The sequence below is a fragment of the Peromyscus leucopus genome, chromosome 2 (assembly GCF_004664715.2).
Source record: "Peromyscus leucopus breed LL Stock chromosome 2, UCI_PerLeu_2.1, whole genome shotgun sequence".
Lineage (NCBI taxonomy): Eukaryota > Metazoa > Chordata > Mammalia > Rodentia > Cricetidae > Peromyscus > Peromyscus leucopus.
In genome coordinates this window covers 83,523,859-83,548,108 of record NC_051064.1, presented here as the reverse complement: position 1 = coordinate 83,548,108, position 24,250 = coordinate 83,523,859, and the positions used below count along the sequence as shown (strand labels likewise).

General features: G+C 38.6%; 1 protein-coding gene across 50 annotated transcripts in view; it reads left to right on the top strand.

The window, feature by feature from the left end:
* Ptprd (protein tyrosine phosphatase receptor type D) overlaps positions 1–24,250 on the top strand; it is a 2,272,674-nt gene that overhangs the window by 2,193,933 nt on the left and 54,491 nt on the right. For all 50 annotated transcript variants that reach the window (XM_037203364.1, XM_037203377.1, XM_037203376.1 and 47 more), the window contains one exon: positions 13,792–13,967. In XM_037203364.1, coding sequence (XP_037059259.1) covers positions 13,792–13,967 — 176 coding nt within the window. The remainder of the gene's footprint in view (positions 1–13,791; positions 13,968–24,250) is intronic.

The following is a 24,250-nucleotide window of genomic DNA, read 5'->3' as shown; positions in this document are numbered from 1 at the left end:
GGTGCATTTATTATGGCAGTTGGAAACTTATGTCCATTTTATTCTTAGGCCATTTTTACAGTGCAGAAGCAGAGGCACTTGACTCAGACTAAAACCTACCTTTTTATAACTCTGTGCCCACAGATATACCCTAAATCTAGAACTGACCTAGAAACCAAAGTCTCCCAATGTTCTGTTATGCAAAAGGTTAGAAGAATTTAATTGAAATTTGTGGGCTAGATGGAAAGCTTTAATCTAGATTATAGCCACGAACATCATTGTATCTCAGACCAAGCCTTCCTCACCGGGAAGTGCTCCAGGTGATAGTCATTCATTCTGTATCAGTCTTATAGGGGAGAATGCTGCACTCAGGAACTGCATAGCTAGCCACTAACCGAGGCTCCTTGGCAGGTAGCTTGGACAACACAGGGCCAAATGAAAATGGGAACTGACATTAGCCCTGTTTGTAAAAGCTAATGTGCTCTACCTCTTGGCTAACTGAAGGGATTGTGGTTGAGGGTTTTAATTATGATGGCTTCATAATCCTTTTCCTGGTAGTGTTAGCTACTCTTTTCATATTACTTGGCAGAATATCTGACAGCCATTAGAGAAGAAACAGAAATGGATGCAGTGACTTCCATTGTCTTTAACTTGTCTAATAGTGTAAGCATTTACCCCTCCTTCCACTGAGATTGTGAAAAGAGTAAAAGCTGAAAGGGATCAGGGACCCTGTGTAGCTCCAGCCTGCATCCTAAGCTGCTTGGAAGTAGTGGTGTTCCTGATATTTCCAGATCACTCATTGACCTGTACTGAGGAAACTCAGAACAAATCTGAAGTAAAAATACAGAAGGGTGTCAGTTGTTACACAGCTGGACAAAATGGGTGGAGAAACACAGGTGAATTTTCGACAAGTCCATTTGCCACTTGGATAAGATCCACTTAAGCAGTTGTTATAAGAAAACTGTGGTTCCTGAGCAAGGGATGTAATAGGAGCTGGTTTAATGACTTAAGTCAGATATTCTCAAATAAAGACCAAATCCAAGTACTTTTTTTGTTTGTTTGTTTTTGGAGGCAGGATTTGCTTTGTGTACCCTGGCTGTCCTGGAACTCACCCTGTAGACCAAGCTGTCCTTGAACTCACAAAGATCTGCCTGCCTCTGCCTCCTGAGTGCTGGGATTAAAGGCGTGCGCCGCCGCCGCCGCCGCCACCGCCGCCGCCGCCGCCGCGCCGCCGCCGCCCCCCCGCCGCCGCCGCCGCCGCCGCCACCACCACCACCACCACCACCCAGCAGTAGCTCATTCTCATGTGCATGTAACCATAATATAAAATAATCTGTTCACTCTTATCCAGTGTGTAAGGTGTTCAGAAGCTATACTGCCATTAAAGCAGAGAACGAGAAGGAGCTAGATGAAGAACAAGAAATCTGACTTTGAGGTATTAGTTGTCCCTGTATCTAGGTAACCTTGGCTCTTCTCATACCAGTTTTCTCAATGACAGCTTCTCTTTCCTGAGGCCTGAGATCCAGACAGTTCTTCACAGGGTTATTGTATTTACTCTCCCTTACAGACTAACACAGTGCTAACATAAACATCTTGCTTGTATTTCCTAGTATACGTACTAGGAGGCATGAGTTAGGAGAAAACTGAGCACACAGAAGATAGCCCTACACCCTACTGAAGCCAACTCTGCTCACTCCTCCCACTACCCCAGGTCACCAACAGGACTTTCCTATATGGAGGGTATGGATGCTAAAGCCTGGCTTTACCTTTTTGTCCCCAATTCCCCTTTTTATTATTTGTCATTAGGCTGAGGGCTAACTTAAGCACTGTGTCTCTAAGTTCATTTCCCAGGTTATGCTATAACTAACCTGAATCATGGCCCAGCATCATAAATCCTCTGTGATCCAAATGCTTCAGTCATAACTTAAAGAGGTACAGCCAAGGGCATCAGCACCTGACCGAGTCCGTGGGTAATCTTTGCTTGGAAGTATCTTTGGGTTTTTAATAAAACCCAGGAACAGCAGTTTATGGCATGTTTCTACTATAATGTCTTAAAATTAGCAAGAATTATTCATTTATGTCCTATATAAAACAAGTTTCTATTCTGAAACATAATTCAGCCTCACTAGTATTAGTGCTAACTTTTCATCAGAGTATTATAATTAGCATTTTACTTTAAGAGCTATATTGGCAAAGACTTTTTACAAAAAAGCTGCTGCCCAAACCTGAATATAAGACAATATTAAAATGCTTTTGGTGCAATAATTAGAACTTAGAGTGGGCCTGATTATCTAAGTGTTTATTATACAGTAGACACCATGTCATGAATTTTAGCTTTATTATCTATATTATTCACATTATTCTGAAAAGCTATTTGTCATCTGATTTCCAGAAGAGAAAATGGAGACATTAAAAATACAAATATGGGCTGGAACTGGCTCAGTAATGTGCTTGTCACACAGACATGAGGATTTGAGGTATTTTTTTTTTTTTTCACGACATGGTTTCTCTGTGTAGCTTTGGAGCCTGTCCTGGAACTCACTCTGTAGCCCAGGCTGGCCTCGAACTCACAGAGATCCGCCTGGCTCTGCCTCCCGAGTGCTGGGATTAAAGGCAGGCGTGCCCCACCATTTCCCAGCGAGGTTTTGAGTTTTAATTCCCAGAACCAACTTAAAAGCAGGCTGTGCTGCTCATGTCTCTGATGTCAGAACTCCCATGACAAACAGGAGGTTCTATAGGAATGTGTGGCTGTGTGGGTTGGCATGCAGTGTAGTGGCATACAAGAGCCCCTGCCCTAAATAAGGTAGAAGGTGAAGACTGATACTTGAGGTTGTTCTCTGACCCGTGCATGTACGCAGTGACACATGCACTCCTACACTGTTTCTGTCTCACACACACAAATGCAAGCACATCATACTCATAGACATAAATGCATGTTATACACTTTTTAAAAGGTGAGAGCTCTTCTTATTGTCAATAGTGAGAAGTAGTAAAGCCAAAATGCTAAGGTCATGTTAGCCAAACTTGAAGCTGTGATTCTCCCCAGTGCCCCATGTGGACCTGTGCTGCTTTTGCAGTTGTGATGATTGTATCTGAGCACACAGTCTCTCATTTAAAATACATTCAGTCTTGGCTGACATAACTGTCGCGAAAGTTTGAAATACATATGAAGAAACCTGAGAGCTGAAAGTTTCCAGTGTATTTTTTAGTCTCTAGGCAAAGAGAATTTTTCCAGATAACAAACAGGTTATGAATGCTTTTCAAGTGGGTTTTGTTATTAGCTTAATAATTCCTTTTAAGGTAGATTGGGAAGAACTCTGAATAAAGGCATGAGGTTGAAAAGTAAGTCCCAATTTACAAAGCTACATGATGTTGTCAGGCCACTTAGCACAGTCAAACAGGGTGTTTTTGGAAGAGCAGGGTCCATTGCTGATTTGATATGCACATTAAGTCTACCTGAAACAAAGAATACCCACATAGTGTATTTCCACACTCATTTGAGGGAGTTTCTGGGCACCCAAGTCCTCATAAATTCATTTTCCCACTTAGCAATCCTGACATAATGTGTTTGATTCTGTTTCTTCAGAAAACAAGGGTTTATATGACCCTCCTGTCATCTGTAAAATTCTGAAGATGATTCTAAATTCTGAGATTAGATAATACTGGGTAGGCAAATAATTTTAAATCTTGGACATTACTATATTAGCTCCTTTGAAAACACAGACATTCTTATGCCCGAGTGTAGCTAGAGTTTTCCTGTCTGGCCCACAGTCAGGACAAATCTCTGTCACCCGCCAGTCCCACAGCTGCTCAGACCCAACCAAGTAAACACAGAGACTTATATTGCTTACAAACTGTATGGCGGTGGCAGACTTCCTGCTAACTGATCTTATATCTTAAATTAACACATTTCTATAAATCTATACCTTGCCACATGGCTCATGGCTTACCAGCATCTTCACATGCTGCTTGTCATGGTGACGGCTGGCAGTGTCTCCCTCTGCCTTCCTGTTCTCCCAGTTCTCCTCTCTGTTAGTCCCGCCTATACTTCCTGCCTGGCTACTGGCCAATCAGTATTTTATTTATTGACCAATCAGAGCACACACAGACCATCCCACAGCACCTGAGAGTTTGTGCAAAACAGAATCACTGGCATATGTATAGCCCTTTTATCAAAGCAGACCTAAGAGGTTTCATCTGTGACATACTTAGGAATGTTCTTCAACACTAGTGCTGTTTTTTAATGTTTATTAAAACATGAACATGGATCTAAATCTGTTTATGCTGCTACAATAACTTGCCACAAATGGATAATATATAAACACTATATATGCATTTCTGGAATCTGAAAAGTCCAAGATAAAGCTGTCATCAGGTTCAATGTCTGCTGAGGATTTGGGTTATCACAGTCCAAAACAATGTCACTATTTCTGGGCTGGAGAGATATTTTCTCGTTGGTAGGAGGGTTGGAAAAGGACTGGTAAATCTAATCTTCAAGCTCTTTTACAAAGACCCTAGTCCCTTGTTGGAAGACTCCGTCCAATGATTTAGTCACTTCCTGAAGGCCCCACTTATCAATATCAGGTTGACTATTATGTTTCAGTATATAACTTGGCAGGGGCTGAGAATACCCATTCAGATCATAGCAATTTGTTTTAATTTTCTTATGGGAGGAGCATATATTAAAAGGTTTGAAACAAACATTTATAAAAACTTTCTTTCATAATTACCTTCCCACATATTGCAATTCAAAACATCATTCTTACTAATGCATCCTAGACTTTCCTTGATTTTGAGGAGCTCGCTCAGAAGAGTCATTATACCTTGGCTTCCTTGACAATATAATGATTCTATTCCTAGTACCTACTTCCTAGGAGCAGTAGGAAGTGTAAGTGAATTAATGCAGATAAAACCCTTAGAGTGCCTGACACCAAGAAAATGCCCAATAAACATTGGACACTACTGTCATTGGTGCTATATGTAAACATTACTACTATTGTAAACAAGTTCTTTTTCCCTCATATTTTTTTGATATGATCTATGGAAAAGTTAACAATATCCAAATGAGAAAGCTGCATTTATTTAGAGTTGTTTATAAAGCAAAAGAAAATATTAGCACTTGATAAATGAAAACCAGACCTATAATAAAATTACATATTTCAACAAGGGGAAGAATGTTTCCTTTCAGTGGAAATTCAGAATATATCATCTGGTGTTAGATTTGCATAATAGAAACAGTTAAAAATCATAGTGTAGGTAACATCTATGACAAATGATGGTGACAACAATGTGATTATTTGTGAGATGGGATCTTAACTGGTTTAAAGTGAGTGAACAGCTCACAAAGTCACCATTCTGGAGATACATCTAACTAAAAACACTTGATGAAAACCAGAAACCAGAGGTAGTTTTCTGCAATAATGATTTTCCACTCATCACTATGAGATGGACTACTTCAGTTCTGGTGAGGCCTTGCCTCTGCAGTTAATCTTGTACTAAGTTAATCCTGTACCAATCACTGAAGACGACTGTCCACGCAAGTGGGAGTGTTTGCCAATTTCATATCATGCCTCTGCTGTGAAATAGCCTCTTCTGGTTTTTTTTCAGGCCTTCCTGAAAAAAAAATCGATGCATATTCAATAATTTGATGCATATTCAATAAGTAAAAACATGACAATATTATTTTATTTTTATTGCATATATTTTTCATTTCTCATATACTATATTTTTATCATTTTCATTGCCTCCCAAAAGCCACCCACTTCATCCCCACCAAACTTCCTCTGTATCAAAAACAATAACAACAAGAAAAGGAAAATGCCATGGATGGTGTCAAGTCTTGTCATAAAGTAGTGAAGACAAACAAGGAGAGGGACTTAAAATGAGCTGCTTAACCAGGAAGGGAAGGAGAGCTCTGGTAGCCTACCTGGTTCCTAGCCAAGTGTGGCAGTAGCTGTGGGTCCCTGGTAGAGAGCAGTTCTTCGGGTTGGCTGGAGTCGCCAATGAATAGAGAGCTCCTAGGAGGAATGACAGAAGGAAGGCAGTGAGAAAGGACCCTAAATCTGAACCTGGAGGCTGAGCCCTAAGGGGATAGAGTTGGGATAACATGACAATATTTTTAAAAACCAGGAAAGTAAATTAATGCAACTCCAACATTTTCTAAAAGAATTTTAATTGTAGTGAGTATGCATAAATGATATTCTGACATCAAATAATTAAAAGCAATTCTTCCCCAAAAGACTACCTTTGAAGGTTACATATGTTCTTTCTCATATTAACTCAACAAATATCCTTTTCCTGCTTTCTGGTTCTTTCTTTACGACGGAATAATCTGTGGACACCTTGTGAAGAAATTACTTAGCTCTTAAATTCTATTTACAAAAACAGTAGAAGCAGCTGGAGGGATGGCTCCATGGTTTAGAGTATGTACTGCTCTTGCACAGGACCTGAGTGTGGTTCCCAGCACCCATGTGGATGGGCTCACAGCTGTCTGCCTGTAACTCCAGATCAGGGAATTTGAAGCCCCTAACTTCTCAGAGTGCTTGTATGCACATAAGGTTTTTTTTTTAAGTATATTAAAACAAAACAGTTTTATTAGATGATATACCTGATTTTTCCAGAAACCAATTTTTTTGAGTTCCATCCAAATATTGGTTGAGTTGAGCTCATTTTTCTTACATTGTCCACAACATCAATCATTGATGTAGACAGATAGCATGTTTCCTGTAGCACTTCTAGGATTCCACTTTTCAAGTTAATTATATACAATAGTGACACAGTTTAATCCTTTTCTTGCTTTGTTTTTAAATATGTAAATCTATTTTTTTTTTAATTTTGAAGAGCAGTAAAGAGACATAGCTTAATTTGTCCCAAGTAGCAAGCAAGATAGGATTTTTAGCCTTTGAAACCTAGAGTAATTTCACAATTTCAGGCTTATTAAAAACCATCTAATTACAGCTATTTCAATGGCAACTTTCCCCTGCATGGGGTGCTGAGCAACTAGTGTAGAGATATGTTATTACCCAACTCTTGTTTCAACTGATAACCCAGAGAAGAGAAAATACATTTTTAAGTGATGGTTGCTAGTGGTGTTTATTTGCTTTGTTTACATTTTTACTCAGGAAGCCAATCAAATATTGAGTCAGAAAACCCTGGATAGGAGTTTGTTTTCTGTCTACAGTGTCTTATTTCATTATGGGATATTTATTATTTTTACTGCGCTTGAAGACAGAATATGTTAATGAATCTACGCTTCAGTGTTGTGAAGATATAGGGAGCTGTGTCTCCTGTGATGTTTCTGATGTTAGAATTGAGGCATGAGATGCAGATTTCTCAGAAATTACTAGAAAGAATTTTATTTCTCTATTTGCTATTTTTAGTATAGAATTTGAAAGGAGAATCTGGAGTTGGAATTACTTTTCATCAATAGATAAAGTGAAATAGGTTTATTTCATTTACTTATTGCATCAATTATAATATTCATTGGCATCTTAGACATTGCACATGCATTCTTTCATTTCACTCTTATACAGAGTGTTGGCTTGACGATGTTATAACAATAATATTCATATATTATCAATGAAAACTGATGATCTGAGTGATTATTATACACGTGGCTCCTACAGGCTACCCCATGCTGGGTTCTGATTATCTCATTACTAGATGGAGCTTTTGAATAATTGCATCCTTGTGAATATAAGCCATCACTGCAAGACTATATACTGCCATGACCTAAGGGCTGCCCCTCTCCCCCCAGGCAAAATGCCCCATAACAAGAAATGAGTTTCTTCCAGCACAGTTACTGATAGTCTGCCCAAGCTGTGTGGTTATTCTTGCTGTGTATTTAAAGGCAGGGAGGCTCTCTAGCTCCTTTTCTGGGTCCATTTTCAAAGCTCTCCTCCAGCAGCAGTCCAGAGGGCAGACAGTCAGGTAGAGGAGGAACACAGCACACTGGGAACGAGACCCTAGCTAACAGGTACTTTGCATGTTAGCCATTCTCCCATCATCTCTGAGGTGATGAGCTGCACTGACCACACAGCAAAGAATGCTTTTGAAAACCAATTGTGAATTCTGCAAAAATGAGGAGGAAAAATCAGATCACAGCTACATCAAGAAATCCAGTGGTCTTTGGAGGAAATTCTTGTTTCTCTTATGTGCTGCAAGGAAAAATCCTTCATTTCAGCAGTTCTGATGTAACTAGGAGTGGTGTCATGGCTCAGGGGAAAGAAAAGAACACTTTATCCAAGAAAATTAAATCAGTTTATTTGTAACTTAGTGTTTATTGTTATATTTCTGGTGTAAATGGTATCAGCAAAGTGAACTTTCTATGTTTTCTGTCTTATAGAAATTTCAGTCTAGGACTTAACAACCAATTCAGTGTTTGGGGATTTTGGTTTTGTGTGTATTAGAGGTAAGAAGGGACATGATTTTTTTTTTTTTTTTTTTTTTTTGGATAATAAGTATCCATTATGTGGCATTAGTTTCTGCATTCTTCTGTCTTAAAAAAATGGAATGAACTTGTTTGCTGAAGTACGGTTTGTTTTCTCACAAACTTATTAAAGATTTATAGAATGTGAAAGACTGAGTGTTCCACATTGTGAGGTTACTCTATGAGGTGGAACACTGAGAGCACTTCCAGCCACACTGCTTCCTCTCCACATCTGCCAGGAACAGTTTGTCTACCTTAGTCAGGAGGGACACTACCTCCCTTCCATGTCTGCTCAATCTTCTTTGCTCCATTAGAGGAGAGCCAGCATTATTTCTCTTTACATTGTTTTGTTTTTAGCCTTAGTGGCTTCCAGTCGACCTTTGCAGTATCAGTCCCACCAAATAAGTCTGATTTCAGTAGGCTAGAAGCAGAAGCAGTGGGCAGAAGCTTGCAAGAGCATTAGTGTGTATCACTACCAAATCAAGAGACTAAATGATTCTGTTTATCTCAAAATGACTTTGTGGAAATGGACGAATTCAAGAAAGTTAAGGATACCATAGAGATATATTTTAGAGCTCAGAAGGACATGTGGAAATCAATTTGTCCAACACACCTTTGTTTAGCAGATAAGCTTCTAAGGGTCTAGACAAGGTGAATGGTTGGGGAATGGTTCCTGATCAAGTTCCCTAAATTCTTTGCAAATGCTTAGTGTTGTCCCAAGATCCTAAATTAGACATAGAATTTCTCCTTCATGATGTGGTACAAAAATGTGAACATTCCTCTTATGGTTACTTAATTCTGTATTGATAAAATAATACATGTACTGTTTTCTCATACAATGTCAACACAGAAAGACTATTGCTGACCATTCATAATTATAAACACGCTTTAAACATGGATAAATCTTTTCAAGTCAAATTATCTTCTGATCAAAAAATTATAATCCACAGCAAATTGAATGGGTTTTGTTGTTATCTGGGCCTGTAGCCTAATTAGTCCTGCTCAAATTAGTAGGGAAGAAAGATTTTATTTTAACCCTGCCATGACAAAATAGCTCAGGTGAAATATTCCTTGACTTTGCAATATACTTTCAAGGTTGTAAATCATTTCTAAGTCATTGCTTGGCTCAATATTCTTTCAAACCACATAGCTTCTTTCTTAGGATTCTTTCTTGTTATGTTAATATTCAAACACATACAGAAACAGTGCTATGAAGCACTGTCCTTTTAATCTTATTTTTAGGTAAAGAAAGGAGCTATTGTTCTTAGATTGGAACTCATAGCTAATTATCCAAAGCTTTGCAGACCTTTAAGAAAATGGAAGTTGGAGGGCTGGGCGGTGGTGGCACACACCTTTTATCCCAGCGCTTGGGAGGAAGAGCCAGGTAGATCTCTGTGAGTTCGAGGCTAGCCTGGTCTACAGAGCAAGATCCAGGACAGGCACCAAAACTACACAGAGAAACCTTGTCTTGAAAAGGAAAAGAAAAGAAAGGAAAAAACAAAAAGAAAATGGAAGTTGGGTGCAGTGAGGCACATGCCTTTAGTCCTAGCACTCTGGGGAAACAGAGACAGGCAGATCTCTATGAGTTCTGGCCAGCACGGTCTACGTAGCAAGTTCCAGACTAGCCATTGCTACATAGTGAGCTCTATGTGTGCCACTAGAAGAAATCCACTGATTGATGAGATCCAGTTTAACACAGGATTGAACTATGTGGACATACTTTACAGCTGGGATCTAGACTTAGGTTTTTCACTCAGCTGACAAGAGTGATATAGTCATTTTGGTAATGAAACTGTTTATATAATTATTGCTAATTAGAGAACATACATGGATCAATATAAAAGAAATCCTAAAATTATACTTATTTTATAGAATGTACTAAAGCCATGGGGAAAAAAATACAAGTCATTGATCTAAGCTGGTCATGTACAGTAATTAAAAAGAGCCAATTGTAGTGTAGCAGTGAAACAAGTAGATCTCTGAGTTCAAGGCCAGCCAGGGATACATAGTGAGATCCCATCTCAAAAAAAAAACTAAAAAGCTTATTGCTAGGCAAAGTTGCTATAGAAGGACCAATCTGTCCTAAGAATTTTGCCAGAGACTAGCACAAGGCAAAGAACTCCGGGTTATGTTCTTGCCATTTTAATGACTCCTTCATATCCCATTAAAACAACAACAACAACAACAACAAAAAAAAAAAAAAAAAACAGAAAGCAAAAATACAATCACCCAAGCCAAGCACTAGTTTTAAACAATTGCAAGAGGTCTTCCTAACTCCAAGTAAATAAACAATGATGTAATCTAATTTGTCATAATTCATTTGAAGTTAGATTTCTATCCCCAGAGCTCCCAGAGCAATTTAGTTTATTCTCACACATTTGGCTTTGAAGTGCACTATGATGAGTGTTACTGTAGTACATGCAAACTATTTTCTGAATAAAACATTAAATATTAAATAAACTAATATGTATTCCTTACATAAGATCACCACTCAATGTGAATGAATTTCACAGACCTTGCCTCACAACAGACACCTCCTAATAAGAGTTTCTGAGAAGGTGTTTCATGATACCCAAAATTCAGAAAGCCAATAGAGTGTATATTTTCCCAGGATTAGTTGGAAAACATTTCTGAATATATCATACTAAAAACTGGTGTCAGAGTGCTTGAAACTGCATGATGTTAAATGTATTTTCCATGCTGGGGTTAGTATTTTTAGAAGGACAAGGCATCACCCTTCCTGAAGTCTTTTCTCATCCTGTGCACAGCTCATGAAAGGGTATTGACTTGGTAGACACCAGATCTCCTGGGACAGCATTCCTTGCATCTTTATACTGTAGGGCTGCTAGTGTAGATACAGGATCAGGATAGAAATAGTTGTATACTCTGGAAATCACACCCTCACTGAGAGTGTCAAAATTGAAGAAGAACCTCATCATTATTTTCAGGGTGGACCTGGTAGCCTGATAACCACCATTGACCAATATTGCATTATTTTTTTTTCAGTTTTCTTTCTTTCAAAATATCAAGATATAGATTTATAAAGCAGTTGGTATTGATCTCAACCACTTGATAATCTTCAGGCAGAAATGTTTTATTTTAATCTCTTGGAAGTGCAGTCATTATTCATTAATAATCCATTTCCCCAAAATTTTATTATTTATGTTTTTAAAAGTTAATTCATTTCATAATGGCAGTCTAAAATTGTGCCCTTACATGTGACTGTAATCTTGGTGTTGTAGTTAGTCTATCCTTTGTATCTATGTGAATTTAGTATTGGGGGAGAATCAGGGTCTCTGTTATCTGAAGCTTGTATTTAGGCTATCCTTTGTATCTACGGGAGTTTGGCATTGGGGAAAGATCAGGATCTTTATCAGTCATGAGCTGCCAGAACTCAAACTGTTTCTTGAGTAGCTAAAATGGATGAATAATGTTCTGACCAACTGTGTGTTTCAGTTTCTGCTCAAAGGACTTTCCACCTAATGGTGATTGTATCCTATATCCATGTGTTCATCTCAGGGTGAAGTGACTTCCATCTGAGTTTCATTATTCTTCTCGGGAGGATCAGTCATACAACTAGAATCAGTAAAGCAGTCAAAGTAATTGCAACTGGCAATCAGGGAAATATAACATTTTTAGCTTGGGAGCACATGTTCCAATATAAAGAAAAAAATATTTTCCTGTAACTCCAGGGCACATATTTCCCAGGGCCATAAGGGACCATGCATATGTTCTAGTGTTTCCTTCCATAGCATACTGATGTCCCTGTAAAGCATTTCTCTCTCTCCAGGGACAGGGAACTCATTATCTCTCTAGGAAACCTACTACCCTTTTGATTCTGATTATTTGAAAATGTACCACTGCAGCAGAGACACAATTCCTCTGTCTGTAGTTATCTTACTTCAGAATTGAAGCTGTGTCTCCATACAATAAATTTTAAGCTCCTTCAGATACTCTCAGGTAGCTCTTATCCTCAACTCCCAATCTTTTTCCTTTGTTCCTATGGCATGTATTCCTTTTCTATAGAGTAACATTGGTTTTCCTGGTCACTACTGTCACTGCCCTTGGAAGAAACATAAAGTGACTATTCTCTCTCCTAAGGTATTACAGTAACAGAACATTAGACTTTAAATCAGAAAATCACAATAAAGAATATCTATGCTCTTTAATAAATATTGGAATTGGTCAAATTATTTCTTTCTTTTAAGCAGAAAGATTACCAAAGGTGAATAAGAAGGATATGGAATTGTGGTTAAACCTCCAATAAGCAAGTTCAGCCAAAACTCAGTGTATTACCTGTAATGAGTAGTAGTATAAAGAAGTATCAAATGTGCCCTGTATCCTGGCAACTAAGACAGGTATAGGTGGAGGCTACTTATGAGGAGACATAAGGAGACAGAGTGTTTTCTAGGATATAGGTAGAAGATAACATTTTATATCACTGGGGCAGGCCAGTGCCTAGAGATTAAAAGGTGAGAAGAGTGAGATGAGATTAGAAATGTAATCTAAGCTTTGTAGTAAGAGTTTAGATTTAATTGTAAGGGAAAGTCAGTAAAGAGTTTGCAGAAATCACAATATGTAAGATTATTTTTTAACCTTGTTGTTATGCCGGTTGTGAAACATACTAGAAAATACAACAGTAGAGATGATACAATCAGTCTTCAGGCAGTTGTTGAAATCCAAGAACTGGCTCATGTGCTACAACCCTGTGAGTCTTAAATGAAAAATAGTAGTTCCTGGAGGTTCAGACACATGAATAGTAGAGACAGCCTCTTTTTGAACTTGACTTCCTTCACCAACATGGGCAACTTGGTGTTTCTTTTCTTCTTTTTTTTAAAAGATGATCAAGACAGGGATTAGTTGATACTATTCTTGGGATAACTGAATGAATTTATATAATGTATAATCTACTGATTATTTGTTATTATGATATTCTACATTAAATTACAGCTCCAGATTCAGGCATTTTTTTTATTTAGTTTTTTTTTTTTTTAATCTGGAAATGGGGTGGGAAAAGAGTGTGACCAGATTTTTTGATGACCTTTGCAAACTATTTATTGCTAGTACAAGTGGGCAAGCAGAGAACCTGTGAGAACAAAAATTAGTTCTACAGGCATCTGGGTTTTGTTTGTTTTGTTTTGCATTTTTACTTTATTTGGTAATTTGGTCATATTATAATGACACAATATCCTAAATGTTGCATAGTTTAACATGATGTCCTGGCACTACATATTCTTAAACTGGCTTAAAACCCACACTAAGATATATTGGAATTCCTACAGCAGGATATGGAATAATAATGCAGCATCACTGTTAAACTCAAGCCACACTGTTTCCTCCTATGAGTTTTGCCACCCGGTTGACTAAAACTCCTTGTTTTACAGGTATCCCCGGAAGTGACTATGTGAATGCCAACTACATAGATGGATATAGGAAACAAAATGCCTATATTGCAACACAAGGATCTCTTCCTGAAACATTCGGGGACTTCTGGAGAATGATATGGGAGCAACGGAGTGCCACAGTTGTCATGATGACAAAGCTAGAAGAAAGGTCAAGGGTAAGGATGAGTGCCTACTTCTGCAAAATCCCTCTTTATAGTCTGTGTGCTGTCTATTTCATTCTAGTCAAGAGCTACTCAGGAGCTACTTTTTCCCTAAGGTAGCACTTTTGACAACGACTCATTGAAAATGGATGTCAAAAACTCGGATTAAACTATTTTTCAAAACTCTTCTGCCCATCCTCTCCCCGCAGCACAATTCTGCATATCCTTCACCAGGCACAACCCAGCCCACAACTGTTACGTTCTGCCTCAACTTATTCAGTCACTGTCAGACACAGAGCTTAGAAAAGAAGTGAAATTGCCCAGAGCTTGTCCATAAATACAAACAATATGAAAGGTCAAAGCAATAACTCCACCACCCCCAAACCCACCACTCCAATAGAGATGCTCACCAGTGAGGATTGCCTAGATGAAACTCAGGACACTGAACTTAGAAGAGCTTCATCAGAGAGTTCAAGGTGTCTCATGCTCTTTATCACACTACCTGGGAGACTGATGCAAGTTGCCGAGTTTGATACCAATGCCAGCCAGTGCTCTTACGTAGATCCTACCCTAAAAAACAAACAGAAAATAAACCTTTTAAGTCTTTCTTAAAAAAAAAAAAAAAACAAAACTCTCACATATCAGGATAGTCATGGTAGTACAGAGAAAAACGAAAGTGATATCTGAGGATGTAATCACTTTGGTTAGAGACAGTGAATATTAGCTATGAACCAGAGCCCAAAGAGATTTTCACCCATATGTACTTCCCACATTTTCACCTTTTCCTTTCTCATAGTCTGCATATAAGTTCTAAAATTCCCTGAAAGGGGGTCATATTTAAATTAGTCAAATTGGCACAATTTAACTTAGGGTAGGCAGAGAATGATTCAGTTTAAAACATGGCTGAGAAAACACAAAAATGTGTGGAGCACATTTACTAATTTAGGCTTTTCCAAACTGAATAGATTTTAATAACAAGTCACTGCTTGTTAAGGTCTATGAAGAGAGTTTCAGTCATCATATGGGTTCAATATTACAGTCCACAGCACATTAGTTAAGTACTGTTAGTTTGGAAATCTAAAACATAGCACATAGGCAGTATGCCATATTCCCTAATGAATCAGCAACTTCCATATGTGGCTGATGAAAATCAAGTTTTAACCTTGGGAATTCAACAAATAGGTCTCTGAACACTGTCACTACAACACTGGGGATATCCGTGCTGACTTTGAGTAAATGTCTCTTTTTCTTCCTTCAAGCATACTTAAACGACAAAACCCAGTTGTCTGTGTAAGAGAGAAATGAGATGCTTTATGTTCTTCCAAGTTTACTATATGGCCATGTTCCTTAGCCTAACTATTAGATGACATGAGAGTTTAAAGCTGCCCAGATAATTTATAAGATAAAAGCTTATATATATATAGGGAAATACTAGAAATCCACAATGCCATCTTAGACATGGGAAGTCAAGTGGTGTAGTATGGGACTGCTTTAGCAAACCTAAAAAACAGTAAGACCTTTGAAAATACCTAATTCCATATAAACTGATATAGAAATGTCTATGGCTTTGAAAACAGTGTGAGTTTTATACTTTACAGGCAAAACCCAGTAAGCTTATAAATGTACTCAAACTGCTATGTAGCCCCAACCCAAATGATACTTAGGTAGATATGTTAACAATTACAACAATATCTAACCCATTAAGTGGACTAATATTTCATTAAAATCCTTTTTTAAAATGATTGCTTTTATGAACTTGGCTTTTCCTGTGAATAAACTGAGGCCCAGAAAAATCACTGAAAGTCATTCTGAAAGCAAAATCAGAAAGAGAAATTGAAGACCAACATTCTAGCCCTGTCATACACATCCTTCCTCATCAGGCCATACCACCCATGACACTCCTATGATGCTGACACAGCTGAATTATTCTATGACAGTATGCATGTAAATCTCCCACACCAGGTTTGCTCTGCCTAGAGATACCAGCTAGTAACAAGCAGTCATTTGCAAAAGCTGTTTCCAGTAAAACACCCATTTTATCTTGACCCTGCAGGCCTTCATTACACTATGCACAGAAACTTGTTTTGAAATAACCAAATGAAATTCTGCCCCTTTTCTTCCTAATTGCTTCTAATAATAAAGTTAGTTCTAACCGGCCCCACTGCCTCTGCGACATCTGATTGTAATGAGCAGTTCCTGGCGGAAGGCATTGTGACTTAAATGCCTGCAGTTTATCTTTTTGTTGCAGGCTACCTTTCTTCCCCCTTCAGACAGAGGAACTTATTTGGAAGTTACTAAATGAACCTTTGTTTGCTCCCTTCATTAATTACTCTTTGCTCTTGCAAGTTTGGCGGTCTGCTTTATTAAATGGCCTAAGGAGGTCAATTCAATTGCTGTCCTGTGATTTTTATTCTGTGGTTGTTCAGCATGTACCTAAGCTTGTGATGATCTGCATTAGCCAGTAGGCAGTTGGGCAGTCTCAGTCATCATCAATCTAACAAGACAGATGAGTTCTGACCCCCAAAATCCAGAGCCCTCTTCGTCCTTCCAGCACATCTTGGAAGAAGGACCAAATCACCAGGCAGATTGAACAGATGATCTCATCGGTTTGTCACTCTTCCTCCTCATATCTTCTTACTTCACCTTTCCCTGCACTGTTGATCTTTCATCTACAGCAGCAGGAAGTAAAGGGAATGGATTTCTGGCCTTTCAAACAAGAATGTGCATTTCACTATAAAAACAATGTTATAAATAGTGGTTAGTTGTTATAGGCATGTATAGCTCCATACTTTAGGAATATTGTAGGTTCTGTGTTTGACCTGAGAACTTAAGGGAATTATTTTATTCCCAACAGCCAACCTCAAAGCAAATATTGAGCTAGCTTGGTTCTAGGCTGATCATTAAATTGTTATTAGATAAAGGCTCAGGATTTCAGTGATATTCCACCCATTTCATTTGAAAAAGTACGCACACGTGTGTATATGTGAGGTGGGGTTTGTACATGTTTGGCATCGTAATGTCAGTTGTGGTGCAGCAGGATACATTCAGAGCTGTCACTCACTAGCACCTTGGGTTCACCTGTGCTTTAGGGACCTCCACTCCTGCAATGCCAAGTTTTTTACTCCGCCACAGAAAACAATTTCAGTCTGAGCCAGTGTGAAGTACAGTTGTAGTTTATTAAAAGACAAATTTAACAGATTTAATAACAGGTTTATAGAAAGGTGCTCCGGGGTAGGTAAGACATTCTCAAGTATGGGTATGAGCTTTTCAAAGGCCAGTCACCCTTGAATGGCCATATATGCCATTTTACATCTTTAAGTTTACATCTCAAATGGTTGATCAAATCTTTCCCCTGCTTTCTGGTAACTGAGATTATAGGATGGTTCCAGCAGTGTCTCAGATGGGACTGTGATCTGGTAAGGTAAAACCATGGTCCTTAGGACTGGGCAAGAAATCAAGATCTATCTTTTACTTCAAATGGGGGTTTCTGGTGAGATTCCTAGAAAATTACATCTTACCAGAAGAAGGGTCACATAGGCTCAGTTAGCCCTTAGGCAGGTTCACTGCTATTTACCATTCTAATTGCAAATATCTGTATCTAAAAGAAATATTATTTCCATATTGGCAACATTCACAATATTCTGAGATTCTTGATGGTCAGCAGATGACAGACCTCAACCTGATTCAAGAGGGAGAGTGTGTTCTCTCTTCCCATGTCTCCATCATTTTCCCCCGTGCTTTTGTCCTGCCTCATTGATACTTTGTGAATGAGAATACTTATTTTCTCTATCCTTTGTGTCAGGAATTAAAAAGAAGGGTTAGATATGCCATTACACATGGGGACACCACCATCAAAGGGGAAGGTGTCATCAGGAGCATGGCAGTTTAAAGTAGGTATACTGTGTCATCAAATATCTTGGCCTACATCTCAACTCCAGACTTTACTAATAGGTACATGGAAGCTAGAACATCACTAGGCTCCTCAAAGTCTTTTTCCTTTGGATTACATGAAAGGACCCAACAGTGTAACTATTGCCTTTGCCACAGAAAACAGTTTCAGGATGAAGTACAATGGAAAGCCTCAGCTCCAGTTTAGTTAGAGGGTGGCTTCCTTTCCTATTGTCGCTTCAAAGCTGGCTTCGAAATACCATGTTTTGTTTGCCAAATAAAATTAATTTGTTTCTCTGTGGTTAACAAGGAAGCATGAACAACCTCATAGAAACACTTCACTTGCTAATTTCTATTCATTTGAGCTGGTGGCTCATCTCTGAGTTGTCCTCAACTAGAGTTGAAGTGTAGACTACTACTTCCTTTTTGTACTGGCTTCCTCTCTAGACATGCTCTCAAGAATTGAGATCTTAACAAAATGAATTTGTTAATTTTTCTGCAAATAGATTGGCAGAGGACATTCTCCTCTGTCTGTTGCTTTCTTTGCAAGACAATACAGTATGAAAACCATGAGTCATACAGGCATGGGTTGCATGTAGTGGTAGTTGTCACTAAAGACAATATGGACCACATTTCTCTTTGTTTCAGTTTGGATTCCCTCTGCATAATATTTTCTTCCTGGAACTGATCTGTTTTCTAGCTTTCTGTTTTGTCCCTGTCTGGTTCACCTTCACGGGAGCCTGTGGTTTACCAAGAGTACTGTGACCTTCAGAGTCAGGACGTGCTCCTGAGACAAAAGTTATGCTCAATTGTTTGTGCTACAAGTACCATTGGCCTTTAGCTAAGAAGTTGACAGTTCTTAGCATTTGAGCAGTCAAAGCAGTCCTTACAGAAGAGTGATGCTGTCTGGGGTTCAAGTTGAGAATTCAAGTTATTTGATTTTTCACGTGTATTGGCTCTCTTCACTCTCAGTCAATTGTGGCCTTGAAAGAATCCTATACTTCCATGTATGTTGTTTGTGTATATAGTTATCTTTGCTTCATTTCCTAAAGAAACTTAGTGAAGACTGTTTATTTTAGCTTACAATTCCAGGTTGTAGTCCATCATTACCTGAAAGTCAGGTTTGAAGTACACTATGCCCAGAGTCAGGAGCTGAAAGCAATGCATATATTTACTTACGTCATTTTTCTATTCTTCTGCAGTTCAGGATGTTCTGCCTCTCTAGGGAATGGTGTGGATCTTCCTGTCTCAATTAATATAATCAAGATAATCGCTAGCAGACATACCCAAAGGCCAGCCTGATCTGGAAAATCCCCCATTGACACTTTCTTCCCAGTTAACTCTAGGTCAATTAAAACTAACCATCATTCCAACACTGAAAATGAAGGTATAAGTTGACTGTTTCTGACAAGTTTCACTAGGGTAAGTCGAGAAACAAACAAAAAGTACAAACATCTGGGGTTTTAAAAAATCAAATACGATAGCTGCCTGAACTACACAGATCGCTTGAAAACCACTGTAGAATGTGCTGTGATAAAAGATACTGTGAGTGAGTTTTATTTCAGTTTCCACTGGAATTGCCAAGTCCTCTCAAGTTCTGCATAGTTCATTGATTCTGTAGCAAGTCATTTTCCTGCCCTAGAATGTGGTTTCTAATTGTTTCCATGTTTCATAATATGGCAATAAGCACATGGATTGGTCTGGGCAACCACATGGAGGGAAGAAAATCTTTGGAAAAAGTGAAGCACTGTTACAGTAAAACATAATGCAGCTGGCATTTTCACTCCAAGGGTGTTATTTGTGGGTGACTGAGTGCGCAGTTGGCAGCCTCCCCTGAAGAATTAGTCTCCAAGGTAGGACTGGCCAAGGTGATTCCTGGCTCAGGAAACTCCTTTATTCACTGGATGATAGTCTACTTTTTAAGTTTTTCCTTCATCTGTGTTCTTTTGGCTGGCTGGTTTCTATTTTATCTACCATCTTGAGGTTGATAAGACAGGGACTGTGGAAGCCTGCTTAGAAAATGATTGAGCAGCTTTCTGAGTGTTAGAGGCTGAAATATCTGGGAAGAGGTTTAGCGGATATCTATCTTTCACTTGGTCTCAGTAGCCAGCCTTGGTTCATTAATAATGGTTGAAACTATTGCTATTGATACTGTGTTTCAAGGCTTACAGTGGGAACTGACCGAGTTATATAGAGATGTTGTGGTGAGAGTTGATGCCATAAATGTTTGAAGTAGGGAGAGCAATTTTGACACCTGACAAATTAGACATGATTTGAATTGTCAATTAGTTTTTTAAATATAGTCCTAGAAGTCAGGAATTCTATTATATTTCAAAATATCCACATTTTCCATTGTAACATATAGAATCAATTGATAACACCCATTACTAGTTCAGATAAAATGTTTTCTATGACATGACTTTGGTTGCCGTTTAGGTCAGAAAAGAGGAAAATCCCTTATCACTAAATTTTGGTTCGTGTGTTAATTAATGAATGGAGATCAGATGCCATCAAGGCATGGGAGCCGGACTGGTATTCATTCATCACTGAGTTAATATTTCAGGGGTTGGAATACCAAAACTAGGTATTTAGTCATTGGACTAGTTCTACCCTAGTGACCATTTGCTCCTCTAGTCCTTGAATGCCACTTTTGTAAACATCTCCCAGAAGCAGAGTGAGATGGAGACATGTTCATATTTAGTCTTGTGTCTTTAAGACTAGTTGTGAGCAAGAAGCAGTAAAAAAAAAAAAAAAAAAAAAAAAAAAAAAAAAAAAAAAAAACAGACTCTGGCCAAAATTTTTCTTCTTTTTTGAAAAACAAACCTTGTGCTTATTTTCTGAGCCTGAAGTTCTTCGGGGTTAAAATCTGACAGGATCACACTGAAGATTATAAATGGCAGTGTTACTGTTTTCATTGTTGTTATCGGTTTTGGAAAGCCTAGCCATGGCCAGTGGCAGACTAATTCTTGGCTTCTCTGGTTGTCAAGGTTCAGTGAGTTTAATGGAGAGCAAATGCTTTCCAAATGCCAGGTCTGTGTCTTCTTCCAGATAGAACTGGAAGCGCCAAAGGCCTTGAACATTTAATTTCTCAAACCGTAGCCCAAACCCTGCCTATCTAAGGCAACAGAAACTGCTTTTTTCCTTAAGCAACTTTGGGAACAGAAGCACAAACATTGCCTCTGGAGTCTATATGATGTATGGGATTGTTTTGAAAGTGCTGGATAGTTAGTATAAATGGGACCCTGGCAACAAAAGGTGTGAGGCTCACGTTGGCAACCTAAGGGATGTCTGGGGCATTATCTAGCAAGTTCCACACTCTTGATTTTCTCATGTCAGTGTCAGATAAAAGAGAAAGAATCTGACCAGTTCTGGATACTGGTTAGCTTACCGAAGTCCACATTTCTTTTCCCCTGACATCTTCACTGTTAACAATGCCAGCCTACAGATTCAGGCCCCGAGTTAGTGTAAAGCCATTTAGAAACATGACAATACATGTAAAACTCTGCACTGGAGAAGGTGATAAGCAATTAGTTCCCAGTGGCTGTGTAAACCTTCCTGTCACCACATTCATGTCTAGTACTCCTAGACTGGGTTAGGTTACTTCTTAGTTTTTATGCACTGTAAAGTAATCTCCCTGTTGTCAAGTATTTAGGGTACAGTATATTTATGTTTCTTCTGTTTTCTGTCACTATGATATTAGCATGGATGATGTTTGTTGTGCCCAGATCGTAACCCCCAGAGAGACCACCAAGGACGAGCATACCAGAATGCAAAAGCAAGGTTTATCTGTTACAAGTCATGACAGGGAACTCAACTCAAGTGAGGCAGAGAAGAGTTACTCTTTCTTGGGGAAGTTAGTTTTTATAGGCAAAACCCATAAAATTTCTTAGAGGGGAGGGGGTTAGTATGGGTCCATCCTTGATTGGTCCAGTTTTTCCCGGGCCTAGAATTTATCTTATTCTAGCTTATCTGTTTGCCCTGTCAGGAGTTTTACAACTCCTCTCCCGGGTCTGGTCAGGTTATCTCTGGAGAGGGGCATCTCGTGGTTAATTGGTTACCATCAGACATCCTGACTCTGTTCTTTTGTTCCTGGGGCTGGCGCCATCATTTCTGGGGACTTGAAACTGGCCTGGGTCTATCTATATTGAGATATCTTTGTCTAAGGCCCCCTTTTGGAGACAATAGAGTGAGGGTCTTGTGCCTAGATCACGTCCCCAAAGCTGCCACTGGAGACTTTAGGTACAGAATGCAAAAGTAAGGTGTTTTCTAAGTTTACAAGCCTCAAGGGAGGCTCTCCAAATCTCTCACTCACAACAGGGAGGTTGGAAGGAGTGCTCCCCTTTCTTTGTGAGGCTAGTTCTTAAAGGCACAGACCATATAATTTATTTTAACCCGCCTCCCTTTTTAGTCTTTTGGTCAAATATCCTGACTGTGTTTTCCAAAGTCCCTGTAGCAGATACAGCCACCTGGGGAAAAGGGGTCTAAGTTCTTATCTACACTTACGAATCCTGGTTTAAGCTTCTCTTTGTCTGTAGGGGATAGAGTTGGGGGTTTTACTGAGGTATTACAATGTTCACTTAACATGAAGTTCATACACAGCTTTGGAATGCCCTCTCTGTTGGCTGTTCGACAGAAAGTATTCTTGCATAGAAGTACTAAGTCAGCTAATGGAACAGCTCGGTAATTGTGATACTTGAATGGAGCTAGTTCAAAGACTATGGTCAGACCAGAGACAAAATTGGGTATAGGGCTATTTGGACACCCACTTGTTCCATGAGAGTGACTAGTGATGAGATCAGTACTCCAAGGACCCAGCAACTCTGTGGGAAATGTTAATATCTAAGTGGTATTAATGTCACAGAGTTATCTTTTGCTTATAACAATGTGCCTGAGCCTGAGCTGTGGTAACTATCTAATGAAGAATATAAGCATTGGCAAAGTTCAGAGCCAGCCTTCTGCATCATTAGCTAGCAGGTATATCAAAAGAACAACTTTTAAAACTTGACAAATTATTCAGAAAATTTTTGAATGTTTCATGAACTGGTAAGCTGTTTTATGACATATAATTTGGATTATCTAGGGAATAGTTTTTAGCTTTATGATTGTAAATGTGAGAGGCATTAGTGTCTGCTGATTTGAATTTATTCAGTTCATATTTATGATGGCCCCTTAATCGTCACTGAAGAGTGGTCAGTAAAGAATAAGTGAAAATGGAAAGTATACAAACTTTGCAACTTGGGAAACTCTATGGCCAAATGTAATAGTTGAATACAAAGAATAACATTTGCTGAAAAATAACAGAGTTGTTGAGAAAAATATTAACCAATCTGGTATTAACATAGTACCAGAAGTTATTGTAACTTGTAAAAGTTAACAGCTCAGAATGTAATTTCTCTATCCACTAAAAATGTACCATACTTATCTAAACCTTTTTTTAAAATTTCAGGTCCTATTATTGAATGAGGATTTAAAGTAGAGTACAAAGTGACTTTGATTTATTTTATCTAATGCTTCTCTACTTGCTGTCTACTCCTAATAGAAAATCCTAATCCTAATAGCTACTATAACCACCATTGCTCAATATGGATTGATAGTTACTTTTAGCAAGTTACAATGTCTCAAAATTACTGCCTGGCTACTTTAAGTCATTCTCTGGCCTTAGATTTGCTTCTCAAAGTACCCTGCAAAAAATACGTGTCAGAGAAGGAATGCTAGAAATCTGGGGAGGAACTGTTTGGTTACCAGTAAACATCAGATGTGCCAAATTTAGTAAGTCCTTAGTAAATTGAAAGAGCAGATTTTGTTTTCATAAAGTAATGGACAATTTAAAAATAAGCCAATCTCAGCCACAACATCCCTGTTTATAAAGTTTCCTACCTTTATTGGGTATGGCAGTGTGCCACTTCTAAGACAAGCTGTACAGAAGTGACCATGACCTAGAAGGAGAGTCTTTCTACAAAGCTGAGTTCTCCGACCCCTTGATTGTACCGAGGCCTGCCACATATGCCTAACAACAGGTTTTGTTTTGAATGTATTTAAATGATATTTGTTGTTTTGAAATTTGAGGATGGTTTTATTAGAGATTAAGAGAAAAACAGCAGAGGCAGGCAAGCTGTAGGTCTCAGCTGCTCCTTAGTGGAGGGAGATGGAGAAGAAAGCAGAAGACAGTGGATTTTGAGCAACAGAGAAATCTGTGAGCAGCTACATAAAAAGACAGCAGCAGGAATCTTTAGAGAAAGATTGAGAGTATGTCTAGAGAGTCAGGGCAAACATGATTAGGATTTGGGTTGATATTCAAAGAAGAAACATAAAGGGAAAAAAAGAAAAGTTACACTTTTTTGAGTTAGAGCTCATAAATGTAAACAGGCTCTGGAATCAGCTATCAAGGGAGAGGCTTCTCAGGTGTACTT